This window comes from Alosa sapidissima, chromosome 1 (genome assembly GCF_018492685.1).
Source record: "Alosa sapidissima isolate fAloSap1 chromosome 1, fAloSap1.pri, whole genome shotgun sequence".
NCBI classification, from domain to species: Eukaryota; Metazoa; Chordata; class Actinopteri; order Clupeiformes; family Clupeidae; genus Alosa; species Alosa sapidissima.
Window position 1 is genome coordinate 14,318,799 of NC_055957.1, and position 25,490 is coordinate 14,344,288.

Below are 25,490 nucleotides of genomic sequence, written 5' to 3' on the forward strand. Positions count from 1 at the left end.
GGACCCAGGATCTTGTGCTACGCCCCTGAGTATGAGATGTATGAGTACAGAGTACAGCATATATCATGTCCATCTAGAGAGACTGACAATTTTGCATCCCCTCAACTTAACTTGAAATAGTAATAATGATAGGAACATAACAGATGTGAAGAGATGTGCTTTTGTGTGTGTGTGTGGGGGGGGGGGGGGGGGGGGGGGGGAGCTTGACATTCAGATCTGTTTACATTTATTCACACATAATTATAATCTATATTGTTATGATGTTCTTTCCCCACTCACATATTGCTGTTTGACTCTGAGTTGAAATGAAGGCCTACTCATCAGTACTTGTGTGGAAATTGAAATGACGATATCGGAGACACAAACATTATGACACATGCAACAGCAGGTCCAATGACACATTTAGTGCTTAATGTTCTCAGACACTGTGCCGGAATTCAGGCGTGGGCCGGGCAGTTTACGATTTGAACATTGATAAATATATGAATCCTCTGAAACTGTTCCATCCTTTAAGCCATTTTACAGTCATAAAAATACTGCCAACAGAAAGATTTTATATGGCAACATGTTTACATCATGGCGGTCTAATGTCATGCTTAACAGATATTTCACTGGGTGAAACAGGTAACCGTGCCACCAGATACAGAGACCTTCTATCCACAATCCATCAGGATAATATACTGTCATTAACACACACACACACACACACACACACATGGTATTGTTTATGTGGTTTTATATTGTTTTACCACTAGCCACTTTAGTTACATAATTTTTACATCTTTCTTCTTTGCACTTAAGACTTTAATTACTTTTTGAATTAAGACTTGAATTTATTTGTAATGTTTCAACTTACTACAGTCTAAGAATTCCATTACCAGTATTGATGTTACATCTCATCTCAAACCTGAACTTACTGTAACAGAAACTGACATGACAAAAATCATGCTCTAGCTTAGGCAAACCAGGGTCACGACAGCATTAGTCGAACAAATTGAAAAGTGAATCAAGTTTTAACAAGCAGTCAGCTGTTGGTAACACTATAACTATAAAGGTCATCATTATAATGACTTATCCATAAATTTATCACAATATAATGCAATCATAAATCATTATGATAATCATTACAATAATTTAGCAACACACATGAGACTCTTTAGCAATGTATATAATGATTTAAGACCTGTAGTTTTAATGTATTATACATAATAGTTTAGTACCAGATTATATCGCTATGGACCAAAAACCTCAGATCATTCTGCATGATAGATAGATAGATAGATAGATAGATAGATAGATAGATGAATACTTTATTGATCCCCAAGGGGAAATTCAAGGTAACTACATCCTCTGGTCTCTGTGCTGATGCATTTTAACAACTCATGCTTAGTGCTTTCACAAGATGGAATAATGCCTTATACTCATTTGTAATGTGACATAGCATGTCTTTGCTTGCTTTAAGTAAAGTGTAAAAATGTCCATACCAGTATAAAATACCAGTATAAATAAAATAGACAAAATTATCGGACATTATAAGACATAATTGTTTCCTGGAAGTAAAATGAGAGATGATTTGCTTGTCATGACCCTGGTTTGCTTAAATCATTATGATTTAATATATATATATCCACATAATGTTATGTTTGTCTGTGGACTTAATTGGTAAAATATGTCTGGTCTCCACCGTGGGATAGTGGGAAACGTAATTTCAATGTCTTTGTATGTCTTGACATGTGAAGAAATTGACAATAAAGCAGACTTTGATATATTTATTACATAATGATGACCTACAGTTAGAAAGTGTTACTGTAATGTGGTTATCAAACCTGTACAGAATGGTGATGATGTTTCTAAATCATGGTACTCAGTTTACTTTATTTCAAATAATATTATTTTTAATATGTTTTTTTTATATTAAGAATAAGAGAAAAATGGGATAATAAGAAGAAACAAGGGGGGGGGCAGGAATCACACAAATATATCCTTCTAATGACTCTAATGCCTCTGTAAATGATAGTGTTATTGAAACTGATGATATAAAATTGTAGGCTGCTTCAATATAAACCGCATGCGCATGTCTAAAGATAAGAGAAGATGCAAAAGTCCTTCTCATTCTGTGTCTGAATGTTCACAACATTTAGCCAGATCCCTTACGGTCTGCCAAAGGAGTCCCAATGGCTCATACAGTATACAGTACACATTCTGTGTGTGCTGTACATGCACAAACACAGAGAAAAAGAAGACGACCAAGGAAATACAGGCTCTGTTTATTTTCGTTTTGTCCATATAGCCTGTCCCCCTATAATTGTAACAGTAATGTCTTGTGTCATACTGTACTGATGAGATAGGATCAGCATTTTTTTTTATTTTCTAAACTTAACTGGCGCTGAAATGTCAAAGACATTACCTACAATTGAATGGCCTTTGTGTCATTCTGATTACATTAAATAGTTCAACAATAATGATGCAATATGTTGCTTTCAAAATGGTGTCATTGCCTGGTTCTCATGGCCTTATTATGCTTGGAAACATCTGACAAAACATCTCACAAACAACACATTGCAAGCAACCACAGTGTCTTGTCTCAAGGTGTGGTGGCTAGGGAGATGGCTTGCAGCAGATAGTGGCTCAGTAGGTTGGAAGGACAGATGGGTTTGTGCGTGAGTGCACTATGTTCCACAGGAAGCGGGTGATGTACAGAAATAAGACATGGCGGCTCACTTCCTGCCTGCGTCAGAGGCGTCTGTGGTTGTTGTTTTTTTTTTTTTCTCCTCTGAAGCTGAGACAGGATATGTGCATACAGGGGTGTGTGTTAGTGCGAGTGAGTGTGCATGTGCGTGTGTGTGGGTGGGTAGGAAGTGTGAGCGAATGAGGACAGGAAGACAGGCAAGCGCATCTTGCACTGCACCTTGCAGAGAGTCATGTGCACGCATGGCCCATTTCATATGTGAGTCAATCAATGTCACACTTCCATGTTCTAGAACATCAACATAATTGACAATATAACCAACAAACTTACACTCATATTTTATATCTTTGTGTGATGTTACATTACACTTAGAGATAATAATAATCTTACAAAATACAAAAAAACAAAAACAAAACAAAAAATGTAGATATACAGAAGAGTAGACACAATGTACATTTGCATTTGCAGTCCAATGTGTCTTTATTGATGCAATTACTTACAGTTGCAGCAAAGGTCCTTACTACCCTCTCTGGTTGCAGTTAAGCTACTTGAGGAGAAGAAGACAGCCTAAGGGCTTTATGACTGTGATGTCCTGTGCACAGGATATCTTACAAGACCACAGCCTTTTGCTGATACTGACAACTTCTTGTGTAAGGTATCTCAGTGAATCAGTGAGTCTTTTAAAAAGAGGACTTGATAAACACTCTGATTAGAAGATTTACATATCCATTATATCCATAGATCCATACATAGGCATATCAGAAAGGGGAAGATGACAGATTTGCACAATAGAGCACACTAGACAGTATTATTTAGCTGTATGTGGTTATGAATACCAAACAAAAATATCATCTCCTTCTGATATATCAGCTATATATATATATTAACTGTCATTACATTATTTCGATTTTCGATGTATCAGAGATTATGCTGCTGTTGAATTTGTAGAGGTTATCTGTAAAAATATAGAATGATATAAAGAATAAAGAATGTTTGAGATAGTCTGCACATTCATAACAAAACAAAGTTGGAGGGTAAAAGAGAGTAAATATATAGAAAGCTAATAACCCCTCATTGCCTCATATACTGACTATTATTGAATAAATATACCTTCATTTGACTTCTCATTCACATTATGCTCATATTATAATCGCAAGGGACATTCAACGCAGGGTAAAACATGTTGGCAGCAATCTTTTATGATATTGTTTATCAGATTTTATAACACATTACATCTATAATGAGGTTCATCTGACTACATGACCTTCTGCTGACTGGTAGGTGTCATTTCTACAATAGGGGGTGCTATAGAGGGGCCTGGCATGGTACAGGACATGGGAAAAGGCTGGTATGCACTGACATCTATTGGCAAGTAAGGGAAAAACTTTGTTTTGCACATATTGTGAAACATTTTATATTAACCTTTAGATGGCGATGTCTGACAACAAATAGAGCACATTACGTTCCACAATAATTCTTATGTGTACTGTACCTCAGCAGGCATTGTACATACATTCACAAAATTAAACAACAACAAAAAACTGTAACAAACTGCATAAGATTGATGGTGAATTCAAAATACCCTTTGGAACCGTGTATCTACTGAACTATATTTCATGTCATCTCTTCATGCAGCAGTATGTCCTGAATAGCTTACAATTGCTATAATTTGGGGGACCGCTGCTTTCCACTGGTCTCTGCGCAAAAGTTTTAGGCCCTACAGAAGCAAAAATATTTTTTGAAAAATCTAAATATGACATTTCCTGTCGACACACTAATCCTAATAAGGATAGAAGATTTTTTTTGGTGAAACAACTCAAGTGCAAAAAAACCCAACAACTTTCGCACAGTAAACAGCACTTACAATTCAATTTACGGCATAGGCTATTTGCACTTATTAGAGCTAATCATCTTGTCACATATTTATTCCATTATACAAGTGTTGTTGTCTTCCTCTTTAGGCATGCGCAGAATGTAAACAGTGAATGTATGTCAACAGGAAGTTCCCATCTACTGTAGGCAGGTGTGTTTACAGTAGTGCAGTACAGTAGCCTCTTTGTTCCCTTTGTGCGCCATTTCGACAGGATCATTCACTGAAGGTATGTATAATTGTTTTTAATCATGTTGTTATTCAAACAGTCTCATATCAATTACACATTCGCATACAAAAGGTTTACTTCATTGTTATTATGTGGTTCTTGATATGCATGTAATACCTATATGTTGAGGATACAGGTTTTGATTTGCAGACTTGTTTTGATAGATGTTTAGATTTATGCAGCATAATAGCATGTTGCATGCTCACATAAATGCTTGCTTAATGACATGGTTTTGCCCAGTTTTCTTGCTGCAGATGATTCATGTAGTCCACAGCTTTGGAAATGTCTGTCTGCGCATGTGTGTTTCTCGGGCTGTAATTGCCCATGCGTTTATGAGAAAAACATTATACCCTTGACTTTAGTCTGTCACTTATGTGTCATGAAGGCAGTTATGTGCTTCTGGAGAAGCAACCCCAACATTCTTATGTGCTGTTATGTTGGCCTAATTCTCCCCCTGACTTGATAGGCACTTCTGAGGGCCGTGTTACGTAAGTCAGGCGCCACTACAAGGTGAAACACTGTATTGCATTTTAAGTGTGCAATATAGGCCTCTAACATCACAAAGTATCACAATATTTGATATCAAATGTGTACTGTAATAGAATTGTGATGCCCCCTATTACAATATAAATAAAGTGACATATTTGCCAACATCAACTTATTTAGGCTACATTGTTAAACAGGAGAGAAAAGAAACATTTCACTTGATATGATGTTGTGCAGATGAATGGACAAAAAACTGTCAAGCCACAGTAATCAATCATCAATATTCTCTAACAATCTTCCCTCTAATACATCAACTGCTGTGCCTCTAGCCTCTAGTTCATTTCAGAAGGTTGCTGGTATTGTTGTGCCCATAGCATTCTTATTAGAGCCTCCTGCACAGCTAGATGTCAGTCTTGAGCTTTGTGAAAAGCATTTGTCTTCAATGAGTTCTAGTACTAGTTGCTTTTTATGCCACTTTGTGCACACCAGGGCTGTGTGACCTTCTGATACAGTATTTGCGTATGTATAACCCTCTGTTGGTAAAAGTAATGAGTGTCTGTGCACTCTCCCTCTATACTATATAGTCAATGAAAATATCACCTATTCAAGCAAACTAAAGACCAGACTGCCTTCGAAAACAGTTGAAACAATTGGCTCATTCAATGTCATGCATAGTGTTTGATTAATTCTAAAATACTGTAATAGGCTAATAATAATAATAATAAAAAATTAAAACATTTGCCAACTCATTGCATTTGCTGTGCTGGTTTAGGCCAAAGTCTCCTCTAAAGTCCTCTAAAGGCCTAACAGAACAATTTAAATAAATTATGGACTCTAGATGGCACTATTCAACTAACTCATAGCCCACTGAACTGATCCGAGATGATGGATGTGTGGATAGATGGATAGATAGATAGATAGATAGATAGATAGATAGGCTGTGTTTCTTTCTTAAGATGGGTAAATCAGTCTTGGCTTGTGATATGTCAACCATAACCCATTCATTCCCATGGAAGCCTCAGCAATAACTAATGTACCTGTGAAGCTCTGTTTTTTTCTGGTCTGGAATTTTTGTGGAGTATGTTGAACAAATGTACCTTTGCAGGGGCTTACTAGAACATTATTGATGCCAGGAAGTTAGCTTAACATTAGAAAAGCTAATGAGCTAACAGGTTATTTCCTTCAGTAGTCGCTTGACTGTGTTGATAGCCAAATGTCCAATTGAAAATAAACTAGCTTGGTTAGTTTAACACATTGAGTCTGTTCATGTTATTCAATTATACTACCTAGATTGAAGTTACAGTAAGCATTTCATTGCCTTGAACACAAGATGGCATATCGTACATGTACATTTGCATTTTGCAAGACAATCTACAGTATAAATACATGCATTTCAGTGCCTTAAACACTAGATGTCTAGCCTGACGAGCCAGACCCACATTAAAATGTAGGGTCTGGGCACTCACCGTTCGCAGTACTCAGTCCGAGGGGCGGGATAATCGGTTGTCTTTCAAATTCCCTCTGCACGCAATAGGACAACGCTGAGTCCCATGCGTTTTCCCACCAGCGGAGCTAGTTGGCTAGTTCAAACTTTTGCCATAAAACAAGCTTAACTCGTGTCACACTGTTGGCCAACAGCAACATCCATCTTCTTTGTTTTCAAGTAGCAGGGAATTCAAGCCAAACCATTGCAACTCTGCCATCAATCATTATGTTAAAGGGGAACTTGGCAACTATTTCAACGTAATAAACCCGTTTAGAAATCATTTGGATGGTTAAATGACCGGTTCCGGTGAAAATGGTGACTTTCCCCGCTGCGCCTAGCGTCCTCAGGCGGAAAACCAACCTTGCAACATTGAGACTACCGTCCCGGAAAGAGAAGTGAGAAACAAGAAACTAGTTTTAAATCGTGTTTCTTACCTTGTAACATCCACATAGTTCTGCCAAACTTATGCTAACCGTTCGCTAGCTTGTAAACAAATCCATGTGCTTTATCGTTACCTTTTCCCACAGTTTGAAATAGCATAATGCACAATTTCTCCAGCAGAGGGGGAAATCCTGCCAAGTTTCCCTTTAAGCCCGCCTAACGACTCTATACACGATTTGATTGGCCTGATAGAAGTTTAATTTTTCGAGCTCACAAGCCAACAGAGAGTTGCTAGACTAGCCCTGGAAGCAAATGTAATTTGCTGCCGCTAGGGTGCGTCTAGATTTCTAGGCTACTAGATGTCATATCTTACTATCTCACTCAGATGTCACTATCATTCTACCACAGGTCGAGAGATGTAGTTGTAACTACACGACTTTACGATAGTGGTTGCGAACGTTCGTTGCTACTAGGGTTTTGGGAAACACTAACGTAGTGTAACGATGCATTGGACTATGTAAGTTCCACCACCATAGTTTAAACTATCGTTTGGGAAACCGTTTTGTCGTACTTACTGTACATAGTTTCAACCATTTTAGTTGCTAACATAGTTAGCTTTTGGGAAACGCACCCTGGATGTCTGATGTGTGATCAGTGGAATATGGGGAGGGAAGTGGCAGTGTTTTTTTGCGCGTCTGCAGAAGTCAGCCAAATATGAATGTAATTCTGTGGCATAAAGCATAAGTATTTGTTTATTGTACAGAAAAATAAAAATGACATGTCAAGCAGTCAATTGACTACATTGCAGTGAAGAAAAAGGGCAAATTAATTTACGAAACCAAAATGTGGGTCATTGCGTAGCCTGTTAAAAACGTCGCTAGATAGTATTGAATCGCCAACAACATTGTTTTCTGCAGAAGCCTACCCAAGGCTACAGATTTCGTTACCACTGTGTAGTACTGTAATACTCAAGCCTGTAATACTCAAGCCTTAAGCCATACCCAAGTAGCCTAAATCGAGGTAATATTTAATTATGCATGATTTATTTTGTTATTGAATTCGTAGGCTGGGATTCCTCTCGGCAACAATTATGTTTAACGGTAGCCTCCTGTTTTTTCAGAAGGGGCGGCAGACAGGCTACTGACAGAGCGATGTACAGTGGCAGAGCGACGCACAGTGGCTGAAAGTGGTACTAAAGTTTCACGCAGCTTCACGCCGCGTAATGCGCGACTGAAGTGGCCATTTGAAAGTAACGCCCACTGTATGCATGAATGACTGATTTGCAAGAGATTGTCAATGACTATGCAGTAACCCCTAACAGTTCAGATGCTTTTTGTACATGATTGTAGTATTTCCTGTCACTGTGGGCTTCAGGGCACAGTAGTAAACTGCAGAGTCAGACGCCTCTGCAGAGGAGATCTTCATATCCACCCTTTTGACGTCCTTACTAATATGAACACTCAGTCGAGCACTCTCAACTGACCTGTTGTGTCCAGACTCAATGATGTACATAATAAATTCTGGCTTTGATCCAAGATATTGTCGATACCAGAATAACTCACTTGATGCTCCTCCGGTGTAGTTACAAGAAAGGGTAACTTTAGTTTCTTCTGACACATACAGTACATTTTGAAATGGTGTGATTTTATCTGCCAGACTGCCACCTGCATAACAAAGATATCGATTAACATCACTTATGTCTATCTCTGTAAAAACAAAGGTGTTGTTTGAATGTAAGGCCCTTTTCAGCTCTCCTACCTGTGAGGACAGACAGAAAGGCCAGCATCTGCAGAAACATGCTGTAGAATTTGTCAGACTTTGTCAGACTGTTTGTCAGACTGCTGGTGTGTCAGACGGCGGCGCTCCCTCCGCTTCTGTTTAGTCTTTCAGTGTGGCCCCTCCTTCTGTCTCTGAATAGAAACTTTGCTATTAGTTGAAAGTTCTTTTTAATAGGTTAAAATCTGCTAAAATCAATGTAAACATTCCATTAAGTTTGCTGGTTGCATGCATGCATATACAGTACAGTACAGTACAGGCCAAAAGTTTGGACACACCTTCTCATTTCAATGCGTTTTCTTTATTTTCGTGACTATATACATTGTAGATTCTCACTGAAGGCATCAAAACTATGAATGAATGCAAAGTTATTTGGCCCACAGATGAATATCTGTCAAGTTATGGCTTGCTGAATATGGTATTAAATAAAAAAAAAAAGCAACTTTGAAGAAACTTTTTTGTTAAGTACATAATTCCACATGTGTTCATTAATAGTTTTGATGAATCTACAATGTAAACAGTCATGAAAATAAAGGAAACACATTGAATGAGAAGGTATGTCCAAACTTTTGGCCTGTACTGTATGTCATAACATGTATATATTTATATATATTTTCTAAAGCACATTGTGTCTTCACTTACTTCAGCAAGGCACGATTAGCAAATCAAGTACCAACAATTTTATGATTTCCATTCTAAAACTGATAGTTCCAGCACTTGATTGCGATTGGCTGAATCACATTCCATGCCGTTTTAAAATGCAGCATAAACATCCACCTTGACCTCATTTCGTTCGACATTACTGCGCTACCATAATTTGATACAAAAGTTAAAGTAGCTGCGTCTCGACGTTGCTTGTCAACCATTCAGATAGAGGAAATATATTTCTTGGCGGAAGAATGATTATCTACAGTAGGAATAACTCGTTATATTAGTTGCTGTGCCTTTACTTTATGAAACTTTGCCAGGTATTTATAGTAACAGTTTTAACAGCCACGTTGAGCTTTTTGTACAGGGTGTCAGGTTTCCCCAACACTGTGGGCTGCAGCGCACAGTAGTAGAGCGCTGAGTCAGAGGGCTGAGCAGAGGAGAGGTGCAGAGACACACGGCTCTGCTCACTGTCCAGTTCAACAGTCAACCCAGGGACTGGAGGGTCAGCCTCCTGTTTGAAACTGGTCTCACTGAAGAGGTAGAGAAATTTTGGTCCTGAGTATGGGTACTGTCGATACCACAGCAAGGACTCTGTGTTCGCTGTCCCAGTGTAATTACATGACAGAGACACAAGGCTGCCCTCAGAGAATACACTCTCAGTCATGCTTGGCTGTATAGCCAGTCCATTGCAATCACCTGTAGAACAGAAAATAATAATAATAATAATAAATTAATAATGATAATCATACTACTAATAATTGTGCTGTCATAACTGTCTGTCCTGTTGCCCCAGGGCTCCCTTGTAAAAGAGATTTGAATATCTCAATGGGACATCACCTGGTAAAATAAAGGATAAATAAAAATAAATAAAATAACATATTCTATGAAATTAATTAATGAAACTAATGAGTACAAACAAATGAAATGAACTAATGAGATTAAGGCGCAATTGCATAAAAAAACACACAACGCACAATCTCTGTATACCTAAATTTGTAGAAAATACCCAAAGCACAAAGAACAGATCCATCTTCATATTAAGTGTCAGTCAAATGTCCTCTCGATGTTGAAGGAGGTGCTCTGTTAGTTCTGTCCCCTCTTCTGAGAGTCTGACTCCTCAGTGGGGTTGGGCTTCTCCTCCTCCCATTCATATCTTGTGTGGATGGTACACTAGACCTCATCAGGCTGTGTGGAAAGGTGTGGAGGTAATGTTCATGCTCACTTCCAACTTTATGAAAATATGCATGTAGTTGTATAATTTCAGGATAATTGTTTAAATGAAGCCATTTTGTTGGTGGGATAAAAATCAGAGGGAAGTCTGGGACCGAAATACAGTGTATGAAACCTTAAATGATGAAACTTTTATTTTTAACTGGTAAAGATCTTCTAAAATAAATGTTAACGTTACATTAAGTTTGGAGGTTGTATGATTTCTGTATATATTTCAGTAAAAGCATGACTAGTGCATGTGCAAGAGCACAGGTGACGACAGAATACCCTAAATGACTTAACAAGTTACTGTATACTCAAGTGTAAAGGTTGATGAAATACCAGAGGCAAGACTCTTAAACACACAAGGCCATCTCTGTAGATTTATTTTTGTTTTGCACATGCCTTGTATCGCCTGTGGAGTATTTGTCAGGCCATGCCGTGTTTCCTGTCACTGTGGGCTGCAGGGCACAGTAGTAGACAGCAGAGGATGAGACTTCAGCAGATGAGATCTCCAGAAACACCTGGTCCTTCTCACTGTTCAGTTTAACAGACAACCCATGGACCGGTGGGTTCGCTTCTTGTTTGTGATTTCCTTCAGTCAGAAGATACAAAAACTCTGGCTTTGCTCTGGGGTACTGGCGATACCATAGCAGGGAGTCTGAGCTGTAAGTCCCACTGTAATTACATGTGAACCTGATGGGGTCCCCCTCTTTAGAAATCTCCTCAGATGCGAGCGATGTTATATGCTGACCTGCCGTCTGCCCTGCAATATGAAATACAGGCATTTTTAGATTAAAATGCTATTTGTAATATAGTATATTGTATACAAGATATCACAACCTTTGTTGTTTACATGTTTACAAATTTCACAAAGCAATGTGGGCAGAGATGAGTTGAAATATTTTTTATACCTGCGAAAATAACAAAATGGCAAATAATACAGAGAGGTATCATATTGACATTCAGTGATGATTACTTAACTGAAGCTGCCACCTTGTAGAACCTTGTAGGAATCTGTCTTCTAGTGCAAACCCTCAGCCCTTCAGAAATCCCCTCCCTCTTTGGTGTCAGATGAAGTGTAATGAACTGCATTTTCACTTAGGGAGGGAAGGTGGCTGTAGGAATGAGAGCTGTATCTTCATAATAACCCATCATCGTGTTGGTCAGTTAACAGCATACCTGGTACATACACTGCATTGACCAGTATTTCAGACCGAGATGACAGAAAGATTTCAGAAAGCTCTTTCAAAGTGAAACCATTTCAGGCTAAATTTATTGGATTCCGGCTATTTCAGCCTTTATTTTGAGTTGGTTGACTGTTGGTAGATTGTCAAAAAAACTATGTTTTACTCTGAAAGGATTTTACTTAAATATTGGTACATTCTTACTGCACATGAGAACAATGTTCACAATGGTTTCCAACAAAGAGAAATATCTGCCCTCTGCTGGTAAGTCTTAAATATTGCCAAATTATATGAAAGGGTATTTGTAACTTTAGTCACCTTTAACAATGTGAGCATTAATGTATGAAGAATCATTCAACTCCACTCGACAAATAGCCTATGGTTCACAGTGTACCCTAATTAAATCTCAGCAAAGAAAACTATTGTATGAAAAAACCTAAAGATGTGGTCATCTTTATTATACATTTTTTTTAAATATTTGTTCTAAGTTTACATGTTTATCTATGACAATTACAATGCTTTAATATTCAGTGACTTTGATTATATAGATCTTTAGTGTACATCTACATTATGTGTTAAATCATTGTACAGGGTATGTTCATTGTCTGGTCAGGGTATGTTCTGTGTGTAGTTGAATGATTTTTGTTTATGGGGCCATCTTGTGGCAATGAACCCCAAATTATGGTGCATTAAGGGATGCACATGCAGACATTTCCTCGCCCAATTATTCCCTTTGGTTATTTAGCAACCTTTCTCTTCTGTAGGGATTCATAAGGAATGTTTGAATATTTCACAGTATATGGTGTAGCTCACCCGACACAGTGCAGCACGACAAATTTAAGCATTAGAAAAAAAGATACAGACAAAAGGAGCATGCTAAAAGAAGCACATTTTTCCTAGCCATCATATACATTTTAAACATTGATTGAGATAAAACATGTATGTGTATGTATATGGAGCTTTCTTTCAATGAAGTCCAAAGTAGATGCTTGTGGCATGCAGTTGAAAGGTACACTAGTTTTTGTATTGTGTCTCCATATTTCCTCTCACTGTGGGCTGCAGGGCACAGTAGTAGATTGCTGAGTCTGAGACTGTAGCTGCTGGGATATCTAGAAAAATCTGGGGTTTCTCATTGTTCAGTCTGGTGTTAAGACGATGATTTTTTGGCTCAATCTGACGGGAACTGTGAAGAATTAGAAGCAGGAACTCTGGTTTCGATGCAGGGTATTGGTAATACCATTGTAGGTTGTTGACATCATAGTCACCGTATCCTTCATATTTGCAGCCAATAGTAATATTTCCTCCCTCTGACACATACTCTTCAGACTTCATGGGTGTTATTGTTTTACTGCAACTGCAACCTGTATAAATAAGATCAATACAAGTTTGAACGTGTCATAAATATGGATGTCATGCTTTCATCAGTCACAGATATGCATTTAATATATAAAACAAGCACATTGTACATTCAGTTATACCTGTACAAATCTGTTAATGTTATCCAATATTACTTACTTATGAGTGTAACAAAAATCAGCCGAGAGAACAGGAGCATGATGGCACAGGTGTCAGTAAGGAACAAGATGTGAGGAGAGTATTCCGTCGGCAGAGGGCTGCCTTCATCTGAAAGAAGTCACTCCCCCTCTGTGTTCCTCACTGAGGATGGCGAGGGACTCCACCATCTGTTCTGGGCCCAGTTTCCCAAAACCTTTTTAATGATACATCTTTTATTTATATACCTTAAGCTCTACCTGAAGGTTTTTGACCTGTTCCTCACAAGGTTTGTAGTGACCACTCTTAAGCTATACTTTAACACAGTTTTCAGGTACATCAAACAACTTGGAGCCTGGATATATAGCATTAGTGGCAAGATATGTAGACTCAGTGCCATGTAAGACCTAAATATGTGTTGCTTTACAGTTTTTGTATAAATGAATTAGCCATGAATTTTTAATCTTATTCAAATTCGAATTGCGAGTAACATGTTGCCTACCGACGTCAATTTTCGTGTTGATATTATTGATCACATGACATGTGCTGTCATGCCCATCATAGTCATTTCTACATGCTCAAAACGATGTGAATGAAAATACCCAATGCAAGAAATGTGAATTTAGCCTCTTAAGGTAAACATAAGTTATGAGTTATAAGAATACTCAGATTAGAGATGGTTCGGGAAAAGTAAACATGAGTAGGTCTAAGGCTTTCGTCAGTCTCTGTAAGACGTTAAGAGACAACATTATCAGGAAAAGCAGACTTGTTCATTCTGGGTCAAGCTGATAGTTTTAGTTTTCCCAAATTCAGGTTGGGATTAGTTTGTTTCTGCACTGTCTGCAGTTTAACCCAAGTTATCCATGTTTCTTCACAAAGTAGCAATTACATTTCACTTTTCTGTATAAATTTGAAAAAACATGAATGCAGTGAATGTCAAATTAAATAAAAGTTTACATTAATGGATATGGGTAGGATAAAACCAGAGAAACATAATTGTATTGACATATTTATACTTGAATACTCTTGTAATGCTTTTACTCATGTTGATTTCTTTGGGACCTACAGTATCAGGTTTTTGTTCAAAGATGTGTGATTTCCTGTCACTGTGGGCTGCAGAGCACAGTAGTAGACCGCCGAGTCAGTCATTTCAGCTGAGGAGATGTCCAGTTCCAGGCGTGTGATGTTGTTCAGAACCCTCACAGACAGGTTTTCAACGTGCTCAGGGTATTTCGTCCCTGATGTGGTGATGTACTGAAGGAACTGTGGCTCAGAATGGAGACCTTGGCGATACCACTGCAATGTCCTGACAGAGCCACTGTAACTGCACGAGAGAGTAGCACTCCCTCCCTGTGCAACATGCTTCACAGAGTCCAGAGATTTTATACTATCCTCCAAGGTTTCACCTACCAACATAAAGGGAAGAACGCTGGTCAGTATGTTTAGAAGGATCGTGTAGAAGTTTGCAAATAGCTCTGTCACATTTATTAGGATAAGAATAGTAAACATGGAGTGATAAGGATGTTTTCATACCAATATAGAGAGATAAAAGGATGACTGCAGAGAGAGACACCATTGCTGATCTCCTAGAGGTTTGGCACTGTGAGGGCCGTCTCCGAAAAGCATTTTTCTATTGACATTCTGTTGCCGAACACTCTTAAGCTCCACCTACTGGGAAAAAAAGGTCCTTTGTCATCTCCCTCAATGTTCATACTTGGTTCATCTGCAATGCTATTCCAACATCAACAACACACTTAAAAAGTAAATATGAGGAAAATAAAGTTAAACTGATAGATTAAAAAATGTCAACAAGTTGGTTCGGTCCAAACAATTATTAATCATTAATGCTGCACATTCTGTTTATGTCTGATATGATATCATTGTGTATACAACAATGAAATACCAAGATTCTGGCATGTACTTTGAATTGGTGATCTGAATTGTCATAGCGCTAACTGGTATGATCTGTTATAGTGAGTGATTAATGGACCATGTTGGCTATGTTTGTCTGTTTTCATGATAACTTGAGAAGTCAACTGTTATGCGCAATCTCCCCCAAGGGATTCATTGTTTGCACCATATTTCCCCAAAACATTTGTGAACGTGAATACTATTGTGATTAAAGATATTTTAGATATGCCAGACGTCATAATCCGCTGTAGTTCTTTATGGATTGGTCTCAGCCACCATCTTTGTTTCCTATTCAGCCAGGACTGTGTACAAACATTGAAGACTGTTTGAGCTGAACACACAGATATGAGTAACAATTGGCTGCATGCAACTAACAAAAAGGTGTACTGAACCACGGCATGCACCTTTAGAGTTAGTTCTCAGAACGCCATGAGCAGAGTAGCTGCTAGAAAGACATTACTGCTCTGCCTACATATTGAGATTGTACATATAATATATGATAATATACAATCACTTTCAATCTGAAGATAAGATAGTTTAGGGCAGCATTAAAGGCTATATGTAATGTACCAAGACTGCCACATGATGGCGCCTTTTGTTTTCATTCTGGTTTGTTCTTATTAGCAGATTTACATGTTTTGAGATAAAATTACTTAACCAAAGTGTCATTAATTGACACAATTTCAAGTAAAGTAATATTAGATATTTTGGAAAATTTCAGGATATATATATATATATATATATATATATATATTGTGGCCATATTTGCATAAAAAGGAACATTTGCATGAATATGAAACACCATTTTCTTCCCTGATATTTGATCATGAAAAGGTGAGTTTTTAAATGTAAATGTTTAAAAACTGAATGAAATATAGGGTAACACTTTATTTTAATGTGTCGCTGTTACAGTGTACGTACCTAATTAAGTACAGTGGTACAACCTGTGTAACAACATGTTGGATGGGGTAAATCTGGTCATGATAGATTTGATATACAAACCATTCTTAGCTCCAGTCAAGGCCTCATTGTCTTCAGTGTACATGTAACAGCTGTGCTGCTACAACCTTGTTACTCTTTGATACAGTGGAATAAACCTATTAAGTGTACCAGTTAATTACTTACATGTACATATGAATGTATGTTGTGTCTTCGATGTCTTGGAACAGGTCTACTAATTCACATGTACTGTGTGGTGTAACAGCAGACACATTTCAACACATCAATTACAGGATGCATGACATCATTGACAGGATGTATATAATATGTACATGTGAGTACTTAACTGGGACACTTTATTTTAATGGGGTTATTCCACTGTATCAAAAGAGTAATAAATGTGTACCAACACAGTTGATACATGTACTACAGTATGTAGGGTAATGGCAGACATGTTCCAAGACACCAATGACACAACATACATGTAATATGTAATTGTAAGTACTTAACTGGTACACTTCATTTTAATGGGTTTATGTCACTGTATCAAAGAGCAATAAGTGTGTACAATGAGGCCTTGACTGGAGCTAAGAATGGTTTGTATATTAAATCTATCATGACCCGATTTACCCCATCCAGCAGGTCTCAGGTCAGCTCTTTGCCTCTGATGAAAATGTAGACAAATTGGCAAAGTTTTGTAAAAGCACTCAGCATTACAATGTAACAACTATATGTATGTACCCACAAATACATAATGCAAGTACAATGATAGTACCTGATAGTACATGTTGTTACACAGGTTGTACCACTGTACTTAATTAGGTACGTACACTGTAACAGCGACACATTAAAATAAAGTGTTACCAAATATAGTATAGTATAGAGTATAGTATAGTATAATATAGTATAGTATAGTCTTTATTGTCCTATAAGGATATTCTTTTTCACACACATCATTACATTCCATGCAGGATATACACAGCCTCATACATATAACATATAACATATAACAACACCATACAAGCAAAAAGGTGGACAGTGCAGACAACATAAAACACAAAAGAATAGGGGTGATGGATGATTGTCACAGGAGTTTGTTTAGTGCAGTGATAGCTGAGGGTACAAAACTTTTCTTAAAGTGCGCTTTTTTCCAGTCTAGGACTCTGTATCTGCGGCCAGATGGGAGTAGGATATGATAGTAAAATGAATGATACTGGGTATGAAACATTATAATAAATAGCACCATGTACTGATTAGGTTTTTGTACAGTGTCTGTATGTTTCCTGTCATTGTGGGCTGCACAGCACAGTAGTAGACAGCAGAGTCTAAGACTTCAGCGGATGAGATCTCCAGAATTACATGCTTGGTGTCTTTGTTGATGTGAGACAACATTCTTGGTGGGGCTCCTCCCGTGGTGTTGTACTCCGTTATGAATAGGATAAATTCAGGTGTAGCTCCAGGATACAGACGGTACCAGTGTACAGAGTTAATATCTACAGTGTACTTGCAGGAGAATGTGACACTGGCATCCTCCAGAACATTCTTAGTGGAATCTAGAGATGCTATGATATCCTCTTTGGTGTCATCTGTTGAAAACAAGATTTATTTTAATTTAGTGTATTTTAAAAACATAAAATGTAAAACATGAACAAGAAACATCAATGATTCATTAGTATTATTGCCTCCTTTGCAATGTAGCTTGAATGTTATTCCTCTTATTGTAAGTCCCTTGGGATAAAAGATACCGTTAAATGCATAAATATAAATGGAAATTATTTTGTTATTTATTTCATTTAGTATTTACTCACCTATAAACAGGAACAAAATCATTGTAACACAGATGAATTCCATTGTTTAGCTGCTTCTCCCAGACAAGCATCTGTTTGTTACCTCTCCTTGACACTAAAGAAAGTCAGGTAAGAGTGACACATCTGCTACAGCCTTTTCAGTTTTAAGATCTGAAACATCAGTGCCTCCTTCAGGAACAACAGAGTAATTTAGCCCATCATCAGTGTTCCTTCATCACTGTTTGGCAACAACTTTAATTGATTGTAAAGGTAATGATTGTTAAGTTGTAACTGAACAAAGGGATTTTACCTGTGAGGACATATTACTGTACATTACATTTGGCTGATGCATTTTTATCCAAAGCGACTAACAACATGGTAAACAGTTTAAGCTTTTTAAAGCAATTCTCTGAACAATTATAGGACAATTTAATATCAGTGAGTGCAACTTTTGGATTGACTGTTTGGATTGGCTTGAGCGCACTGGTGGCAGAGCTAGACGTTGTTCGTCTGAGGAGCGCAACGGTCGGGAAGTAGCATAATGTCTGTATGAGGGCATTAAAGTTGGTGGGAGCAGAATCGGAGACTACTGTACTTTGTAGGCAAGCGTTAGATACTTGAATTTGATGCGGGTGGCCATAGGTAGCCAGTGTAGCTGGATGAGCAGCGGGGTGACGTGCCCTTTTGGGTTGCTTTTAGACCAGGCCCGCCACCGCGTTCTGGATCATCTGAAGTGGTTTCACTGTGCAGGCTGGGAGACCTGTCAGGAGGGCATTACAGTAGCTAAGTCGTGAGATGACTATTGCCTGTACTAGGAGTTGGGTAAAGTAATTCAAGTAAGTCCTGATTTTTCGTATGTTGTAGAGTGCGAAGCGGCCCGACCGGGCGACCGAAATAATGACAATGCATACTTTTCTAGATGCATATCCTTCATAAGTAATATGCATGCCACTGCTTCTGTGGCTGGTATCTAATATGATATCATTTAGGTCACATTATTACAGAATGGGGATAATTGTGTTTGCCATTACTGGAATGGACATTTCCAACAGATAGATCTTTGTTAAATTTCTCTCCATCTGAGAGGTTTTTGTACAGCAGAGTCTGAGTTCCTGTCACTGTGGGCACCAGGGCGCAGTAGTACACAGCAGAGTCAGACGTCTCTGCAGAGGAGAGCTCCAGAAACACGCGCTTTTCCTCTGTCTTTATGGAGGGAGTCAGACGGGGAACTGAGCCTGAAGGGGAACCATGCTCATATATGAGGTAGAGGAACTCTGGGATGGAGTTGGGGTACTGCCAATACCACTGTAAACTATTGCCACTGGTACTGCTGCTGTAGTTACAGGAGAAAGTGGCATTCCCTCCCTCAATGACGACCAGTGAAGAATGCGATGATGTTATGGCATTTCCAACAGATTCTCCTTTGAATGATGAAGAAAGACATGAAGAGTGTGTGAAGATGGCAGTAGTCTTTTTAAATGGAGGTGACATTCAAACAAACATAAATGGATATCTCTGAAATATGCTTTTCTGATCCAATCTAGAATATAGACTTGTATTATACTTAACCTACAATACATACTGAACTATATCAGCCTTATTACATACTAGCTCACATACTATAATGATAAATGAAAATGATCTCAAGGTCCTTACCTATTAAGAGAGACAAGACCAGTAATACACTGAGTGCTCCCATGACTGGCCTGCAATGACATGACATACAACACTGCAAGCATAAATCCAGACACCTTCTTTACACACATGCACTTTTAGACTCCACCCCATACATCTTGTAAAGAAGAAGGTACCAGCCAATAAAATACATTTCACTGTGCTATTCATTTATGGTTTTACCAACTGATGCAATTAAAATGTTAATCATTTCAATTGTATTCCATTCAATATTTAGGGAATTTATTGTAATAGTCATCTCATTGACACAGAAAAAAATAATGGTATAAATAATAAAGGTAGCGATATCTGAGTGTTGACAGAATTAAAGGGTTTCTACCATAACTGAGGCTTCTTGAAATTATATTTTTTTCAGTACATACTTACGAGGGAGTCAATCATTTCATGACAGCCCTATGGTAGGTTTGCTTCTTGTACATAACCTGTTGACTCAACTATAAGTTTCAGGAACTCTGGCCCTGCTCCTGGCTTTTGCCGATACCAAAGGAAACTGTATGGAGAGCCATCGTATGTGCAGGAGAGTGTTGCAGTGCTGACGTGAAATTAAACTCTGTTTTGTCTGGAGAAATTGAATCTGACAGTATTTCTCCTTTAGAAAGAATAGAAAAAACATTTTGTTAAAAGAAATACAGTATAATATATCAATAATGTCTTGAGCAATTTGGAAGCAATGTTGCATTCATATGGTATGAAATGAAATGTGTTGTATTGAATAAGTCTCATCTTTGTGTCAAGTATGAAAATGTTTAAGCTGCTTACCTAAATACCCAAAGAGTACCATGGTGCTGTAAAGAAATGCCATTGGGATTTCCATGATGTTCAACTGCAACTGTAAATGTGACTGACATGGTATCTGCTCTTCACTTCCCTCATGAGTTTTGCTCCCCCCACTGAGACACTTCATTACACTGGAAGTTAATCAACCTCGCAGCACTAGCGTAGCTAGAATTCACAATGTGGGTAGGCCCAGGTGCGCCAAGCCCAAAACACAGCTGCTACCAACATACTGTAAGCCATTATGACTATGCTTGAATACACCACAACACAAGCCTAATATATAATCTTAAGCAATGTTACAAGCAAGAATACCATTGCACTAGCACAGCGGCCACATACACAGACACACAGTCGTGCACACACAGCACAGCTGACGGAACGCAACACAACAGCATCCCACCAGCAATGGATGGTGGAAAGGAAGTTTAAGATCAATACTTTGAACATAGCGGCTCCGCGGTCACACAAACCACACATGAAATAGGCGAGAAAACAGTAGCCTAGGCTATTAGCCTATAGTACATAGTCCAAAAACATAAACAAGACTTAGCCTACTTTTGATGATTACAGCACAAGACTTGCCGTTGAAAACGGTGATGATTACTTGATAGTTTAACCTAACGATGCAGTCAATTATCTTTCAAAGGAGAGCAGGGGCAAAAGACAAAATTTCAAAATTGTTGCTGGTAACACTTTATTTTAATGTGTCACTGTTACAGTGTACTTACCTAATTAGGTACAGTGGTACAACCTGTGTAACAACATGTACTATCAGGTACTATCATTGTACTTGCATAATGTATTTGTGAGTACCTACATATAGTTGTTACATTATAATACTGAGTGCTTTTACAAAACTTTGCCAATTTGCCTAAATTTTCATCAGAGGCAAAGAGCTGACCTGAGACCTGCTGGATGGGGTAAATCGGGTCATGATAGATTTGATATACAAAGCATGCTTAGCTCCAGTCAAGGCCTCATTGTCTTCAGTGTACATGTAACAGCTGTGCTGCTACAAACTTGTTACTCTTTGATACAGTGGAATAAACTGGAACAGGTCTTGTCTTGGAACAGGTCTACTAATTCACATGTACTGTGTGGTGTAACAGCAGACACGTTTTAACACATCAATTACAGGATGTATATATGTAGATGTAAGTACTTAACTGGTACACTTTATTTTAATGGGTTTATTCCACTGCATCAAAAGAGTAATAAATGTGTACCAACACAGTTGATACATGTACTACAGTATGTAGGGTAATGGCAGACATGTTCCAAGACACCAATGACACAACATACATGTAATATGTAATTGTAAGTACTTAACTGGTACACTTCATTTTAATGGGTTTATGCCACTGTATCAAAGAGCAATAAGTGTGTACCAACACAGTTAATATATGTACTACGTAGTGAATTAGTAGACCTGTTCCAAGACATCGAAGACATAACATACATGTCATATGTACATGTAAGTAATTAACTGGTACACTTAATAGGTTTATTCCACTGTATCAAAGAGTAACAAGGTTGTAGCAGCACAGCTGTTACATGTACTGAAGACAATGAGGCCTTGACTGGAGCTAAGAATGCTTTGTATATCAAATCTATCATGACCAGATTTACCCCATCCAGCAGGTCTCAGGTCAGCTCTTTGCCTCTGATGAAAATGTAGGCAAATTGGCAAAGTTTTGTAAAAGCACTCAGTATTACAGTGTAACAACTATATGTAGGTACCCACAAATACATAATGCAAGTACAATGATAGTACCTGATAGTACATGTTGTTATACAGGTTGTACCACTGTACCTAATTAGGTAGGTACACTGTAACAGCGACACATTAAAATAAAGTGTTACCTTGTTGCTCTGATTTCTGATTCACAGTTGAAAAGAGACGTTCCAACAGTAGCCTAGGTTCGAGTTGTCCTAACAGGTAATAATTTACTTGACAGTGTCGACATAAGAGTGACATGACTCTGTCATGAACGTGTCATAAACAAGTCATAAACGTTTATGACATAACACTTCTGTTATTAAGTGACATTCAGTTTTTGACATACAGTAACAAGTTAGGATTAGGATTAGGATTAGGGTTAGGGTTGGGGTTGGGGTTAGGGTTAGGATTAGGGTTAGGGTTAGGTTTCATGTGTCATGACAGTGTCATGTCACTCTTATGTCGATACTGTCAAGTAAAGTGTTACCCTGAATTCTCTGTTACCTTGAATTTCCCCTTGGGGATCAATAAAGTATCTATCTATCTATCTATCTATCTATCTATCTATCTATCTATCTATCTGCCTTCTACTCACAACGTTTTTGAGACTAACTTTAATAAACTGCTTTGTTTCAATTCAAATAACTCTCTAGCAAGCAGAAAGTAACTTTCTGTATCCCTCTGTGAAACATGCTCTGACTGCTCTGGGTGTGCAGAAGTGACAAGGGGCTGCGCAATCTTACTGCAAAACTGATTTGTGTATTTCAGTTAGCCTATTAGCATTGAGCTCAACGCAAATCAAACCAGCTAATAGGCTGGGATGGAGATTTCCAACTTCTGAAAAATAGTTTTCATGCAGATATTCACACAAGATAAACAAACTAACCCATTAGACTTTCAGCTATTTTACATCAGCATAAGACTTTTAGCCATTTGGTAATGTTGTCAAACCAAGTTTCTAAAACAAATAGTTCTGGTCCTTAATTATGATTGGCTGAATCTCGTTTGATGCCGTTGTAAAACGAGAAAAGCAGCCAAAGATGCTTCAAGAAGAAAGTTGTGTCATTACAGGAAAATCAACGGGATTGATCTACGAGAGAATTGGAACTCTCATGATTTTTATATTCATAAATAGTTAATGTCCTGATGTTCTTGTTTATGTTTCTTATAGGTGTCCTCACATTTACTGAAAATTTCGACAACACAAAGTACCTGCACTGTACCCAGATGGTGCACTCTTAAAGGTCAAAAACTTGAGTGTGGAATGATGGACACTTTTCACCTTCAACGAATGCCATCTTGGCTACATAGTGAAAGGACAGGAGTGAATGTGTCTCAGTACATGTTCTCTCCATCAGTAAGATATAACTGACGCCAATGTTTACAGTGCCACCCTGTGGTATATGTCATACCATGGAATACTGACATATACAGTACTTATACAACAGAGAGTTACTAATGATTAATAAGGCAACATGCTTACTTAAATACCCTATTAACCAGATGTTACAAAAGTAGGCTACATAAAACCTAATCTATCTATGATAATAAGAAATTTAGATGGCAAGTCCATTTTTGATTTGGATCACAGTTGTGGGTATATCCTTTACTACTCTTATTCATGCCATATTGCTTAAATGTTTCATAGGCTTAATAGAACATTTTATTTGGACGACTGGCATTTGATTAGCCTATACTCTCTGGAGAATGAGGAATTTGCATGGCTTTTTTTACTTCAGTTGTTTTTAGTTCAGATTCAGCTTAGTAGAGCCCGTCTATCAAATGTATAGGGTATAGGACAAAATGCTGTCATAACTGTGCTTTACAGTGCATATCTTTACATGCAGCTGCATGTGTTAACTCGCACTCATTACAGTATATCACACTTAGACAGAATAATTTAATTACATTTTTATGTTTGTTACTGAATAGGTAACGTAAGAAGGCTTTTTGCAGACCTCTTTTGTCGGGCAGGTGCGCAGGATAGGTCGCAGATCAGGAAACTTAGAAAGAGTCCCGCACACTGACCATTCCGCAAGCAATTCTTTTTTTATTAGAAATTACACAACGTTTTGGTCTTAGACCATAGACCTTCATCAGGTAAAAAGGTCTATGGTCTAAGACTGAAACATTGTGTAATTTCTAATAAAAAATAATTGCTTGCAGAATGGTCAGTGTGCTGGACTCTTTCTAAGTGTCCTGTTACTGAATAGGTAAAAAAAATCACTCAAGCTGCAGGTGAGTTTATTATAAAGACCTATCCATTTCATATCCAGATCTTTTTGTATGGGTGCTGAGGGTGCAGCTGCCACTGTGGGCAGCAGAGCACAGTAGTACACAGCAGAGTCAGAAACTTGCAGATCCTGGATGGTCAGAGGAACAGTGTTTGAAGTTGTATCTAATTTGGAGTGGAATTTGTCCTTGAACTTTTCATCTGTTTGTGGTTCACTGTAGGTATTAATGATTAGGATATACTCAGGGAAGCCATTTGACTGTTGTTTGTACCAAAGAAGGGACGGTGTTGCTGATGTAGTTTTGTAATGACACGCAATAGTAACTCCATCACCCTCGGTTCTCAAAACTCCATCTGTTTGATTGACAGAATCCCGTCCAACAGCCACTAAAGAGAGAAAATAAATGATAAAGAAAACAAATCTGTGGTGGTTTGTACACAATATCAAAGTTAATTATATGTTTGCATGGTTTGAAAAATATATACTTACTAGCAATATTTGCTGCCAGGAAAACTAACCTCCAAGCCCACAGTGCCATAGCAAATGAGCTGTAATGATTGGTGTTCTCTCACCTTGTTTCTGAAGTGACTGTGACTGCTATTCTCACGTATGTGTTCACACTCTTGGTCCCTGCAAGTAGAGACATTTACATTGCCTCATTGTGGAGCATGTCCTAAGACACACCTACTTCTGCAAAGGTATATATGTGTGAGTGAAAACAGGTGTCAACCATGATTACACTATGTAGCCACAATGGCATTCGTTGAGGGTGAAAAGTGTTCATCATTCCACACTCAACTTTTTGACCTTTATGAGTGCAGCATGTGTACTGCAGTGCACTTTGTGTTGCCAAACATTCCAGTAAATGTGAGGACATCTAATAAATAAGAACATCTGGACAACTATTTATGAATATAAAAATCATATGATAGTTCATAGCTCTTATAGATCAGTCCCTTTGATTTTCCTGTC

General features: G+C 38.0%; 2 protein-coding genes, 2 long non-coding RNA genes and 3 gene segments (V, D, J or C); 1 reads left to right on the forward strand and 6 right to left on the reverse strand.

Annotated features, from left to right (window-relative positions):
* The first annotated feature begins 3,234 nt into the window (after positions 1 to 3,234).
* On the forward strand, positions 3,235 to 6,757 carry LOC121720111. The gene is made up of 3 exons (XR_006034451.1): positions 3,235 to 3,360; positions 3,989 to 4,061; positions 4,651 to 6,757. It is a non-coding gene; the product is annotated as an uncharacterized LOC121720111 (long non-coding RNA).
* A 1,561-nt stretch (positions 6,758 to 8,318) lies between these two features.
* LOC121718020 lies at positions 8,319 to 9,053 on the reverse strand. The segment is given in 2 exon segments: positions 8,319 to 8,805; positions 8,900 to 9,053. Coding segments are annotated over 2 exon segments (390 nt in total).
* A 791-nt stretch (positions 9,054 to 9,844) lies between these two features.
* On the reverse strand, positions 9,845 to 14,265 carry LOC121722098. The gene is made up of 4 exons (XM_042108608.1): positions 13,480 to 14,265; positions 12,980 to 13,325; positions 12,161 to 12,167; positions 9,845 to 11,580 (listed from the first exon to the last, which is right to left on the reverse strand). Exons 1-4 carry the CDS (start codon positions 13,517 to 13,519, stop codon positions 11,134 to 11,136), a joined length of 840 nt encoding a protein of 279 aa, XP_041964542.1. The 5' UTR covers positions 13,520 to 14,265; the 3' UTR covers positions 9,845 to 11,133.
* On the reverse strand, positions 9,864 to 10,626 carry LOC121716186. The segment is given in 2 exon segments: positions 9,864 to 10,264; positions 10,556 to 10,626. Coding segments are annotated over 2 exon segments (450 nt in total).
* A 41-nt stretch (positions 14,266 to 14,306) lies between the features above and the next one.
* LOC121718345 lies at positions 14,307 to 15,617 on the reverse strand. The segment is given in 2 exon segments: positions 14,307 to 14,861; positions 14,989 to 15,617. Coding segments are annotated over 2 exon segments (387 nt in total).
* A 2,154-nt stretch (positions 15,618 to 17,771) lies between these two features.
* The window catches only part of LOC121715280, a 54,982-nt gene continuing 47,263 nt past the window's right edge, over positions 17,772 to 25,490 (reverse strand). The window contains exons 3-4 of the mRNA XM_042100855.1: positions 18,114 to 19,513; positions 17,772 to 17,891 (exon numbers count right to left, since the gene is read on the reverse strand). Of these exons, the coding sequence (XP_041956789.1) occupies positions 19,083 to 19,513 (431 nt within the window). The 3' untranslated portion in view covers positions 17,772 to 17,891; positions 18,114 to 19,082. The remainder of the gene's footprint in view (positions 17,892 to 18,113; positions 19,514 to 25,490) is intronic.
* On the reverse strand, positions 20,183 to 22,496 carry LOC121719979. The gene is made up of 3 exons (XR_006034429.1): positions 22,428 to 22,496; positions 20,547 to 20,616; positions 20,183 to 20,376 (listed from the first exon to the last, which is right to left on the reverse strand). It is a non-coding gene; the product is annotated as an uncharacterized LOC121719979 (long non-coding RNA).

Excerpts from the sequence above, each read along its gene's own strand:
- LOC121722098 (XM_042108608.1), bottom strand. The coding sequence starts at position 13,519 with ATGCTCCTGTTCTCTCGGCTGATTTTTGTTACACTCATAA. Across the intron at positions 13,326-13,479 it reads GATTTTTGTTACACTCATAA|GTTGCAGTTGCAGTAAAACA; the intron begins GTAAGTAATATT and ends TTATTTATACAG.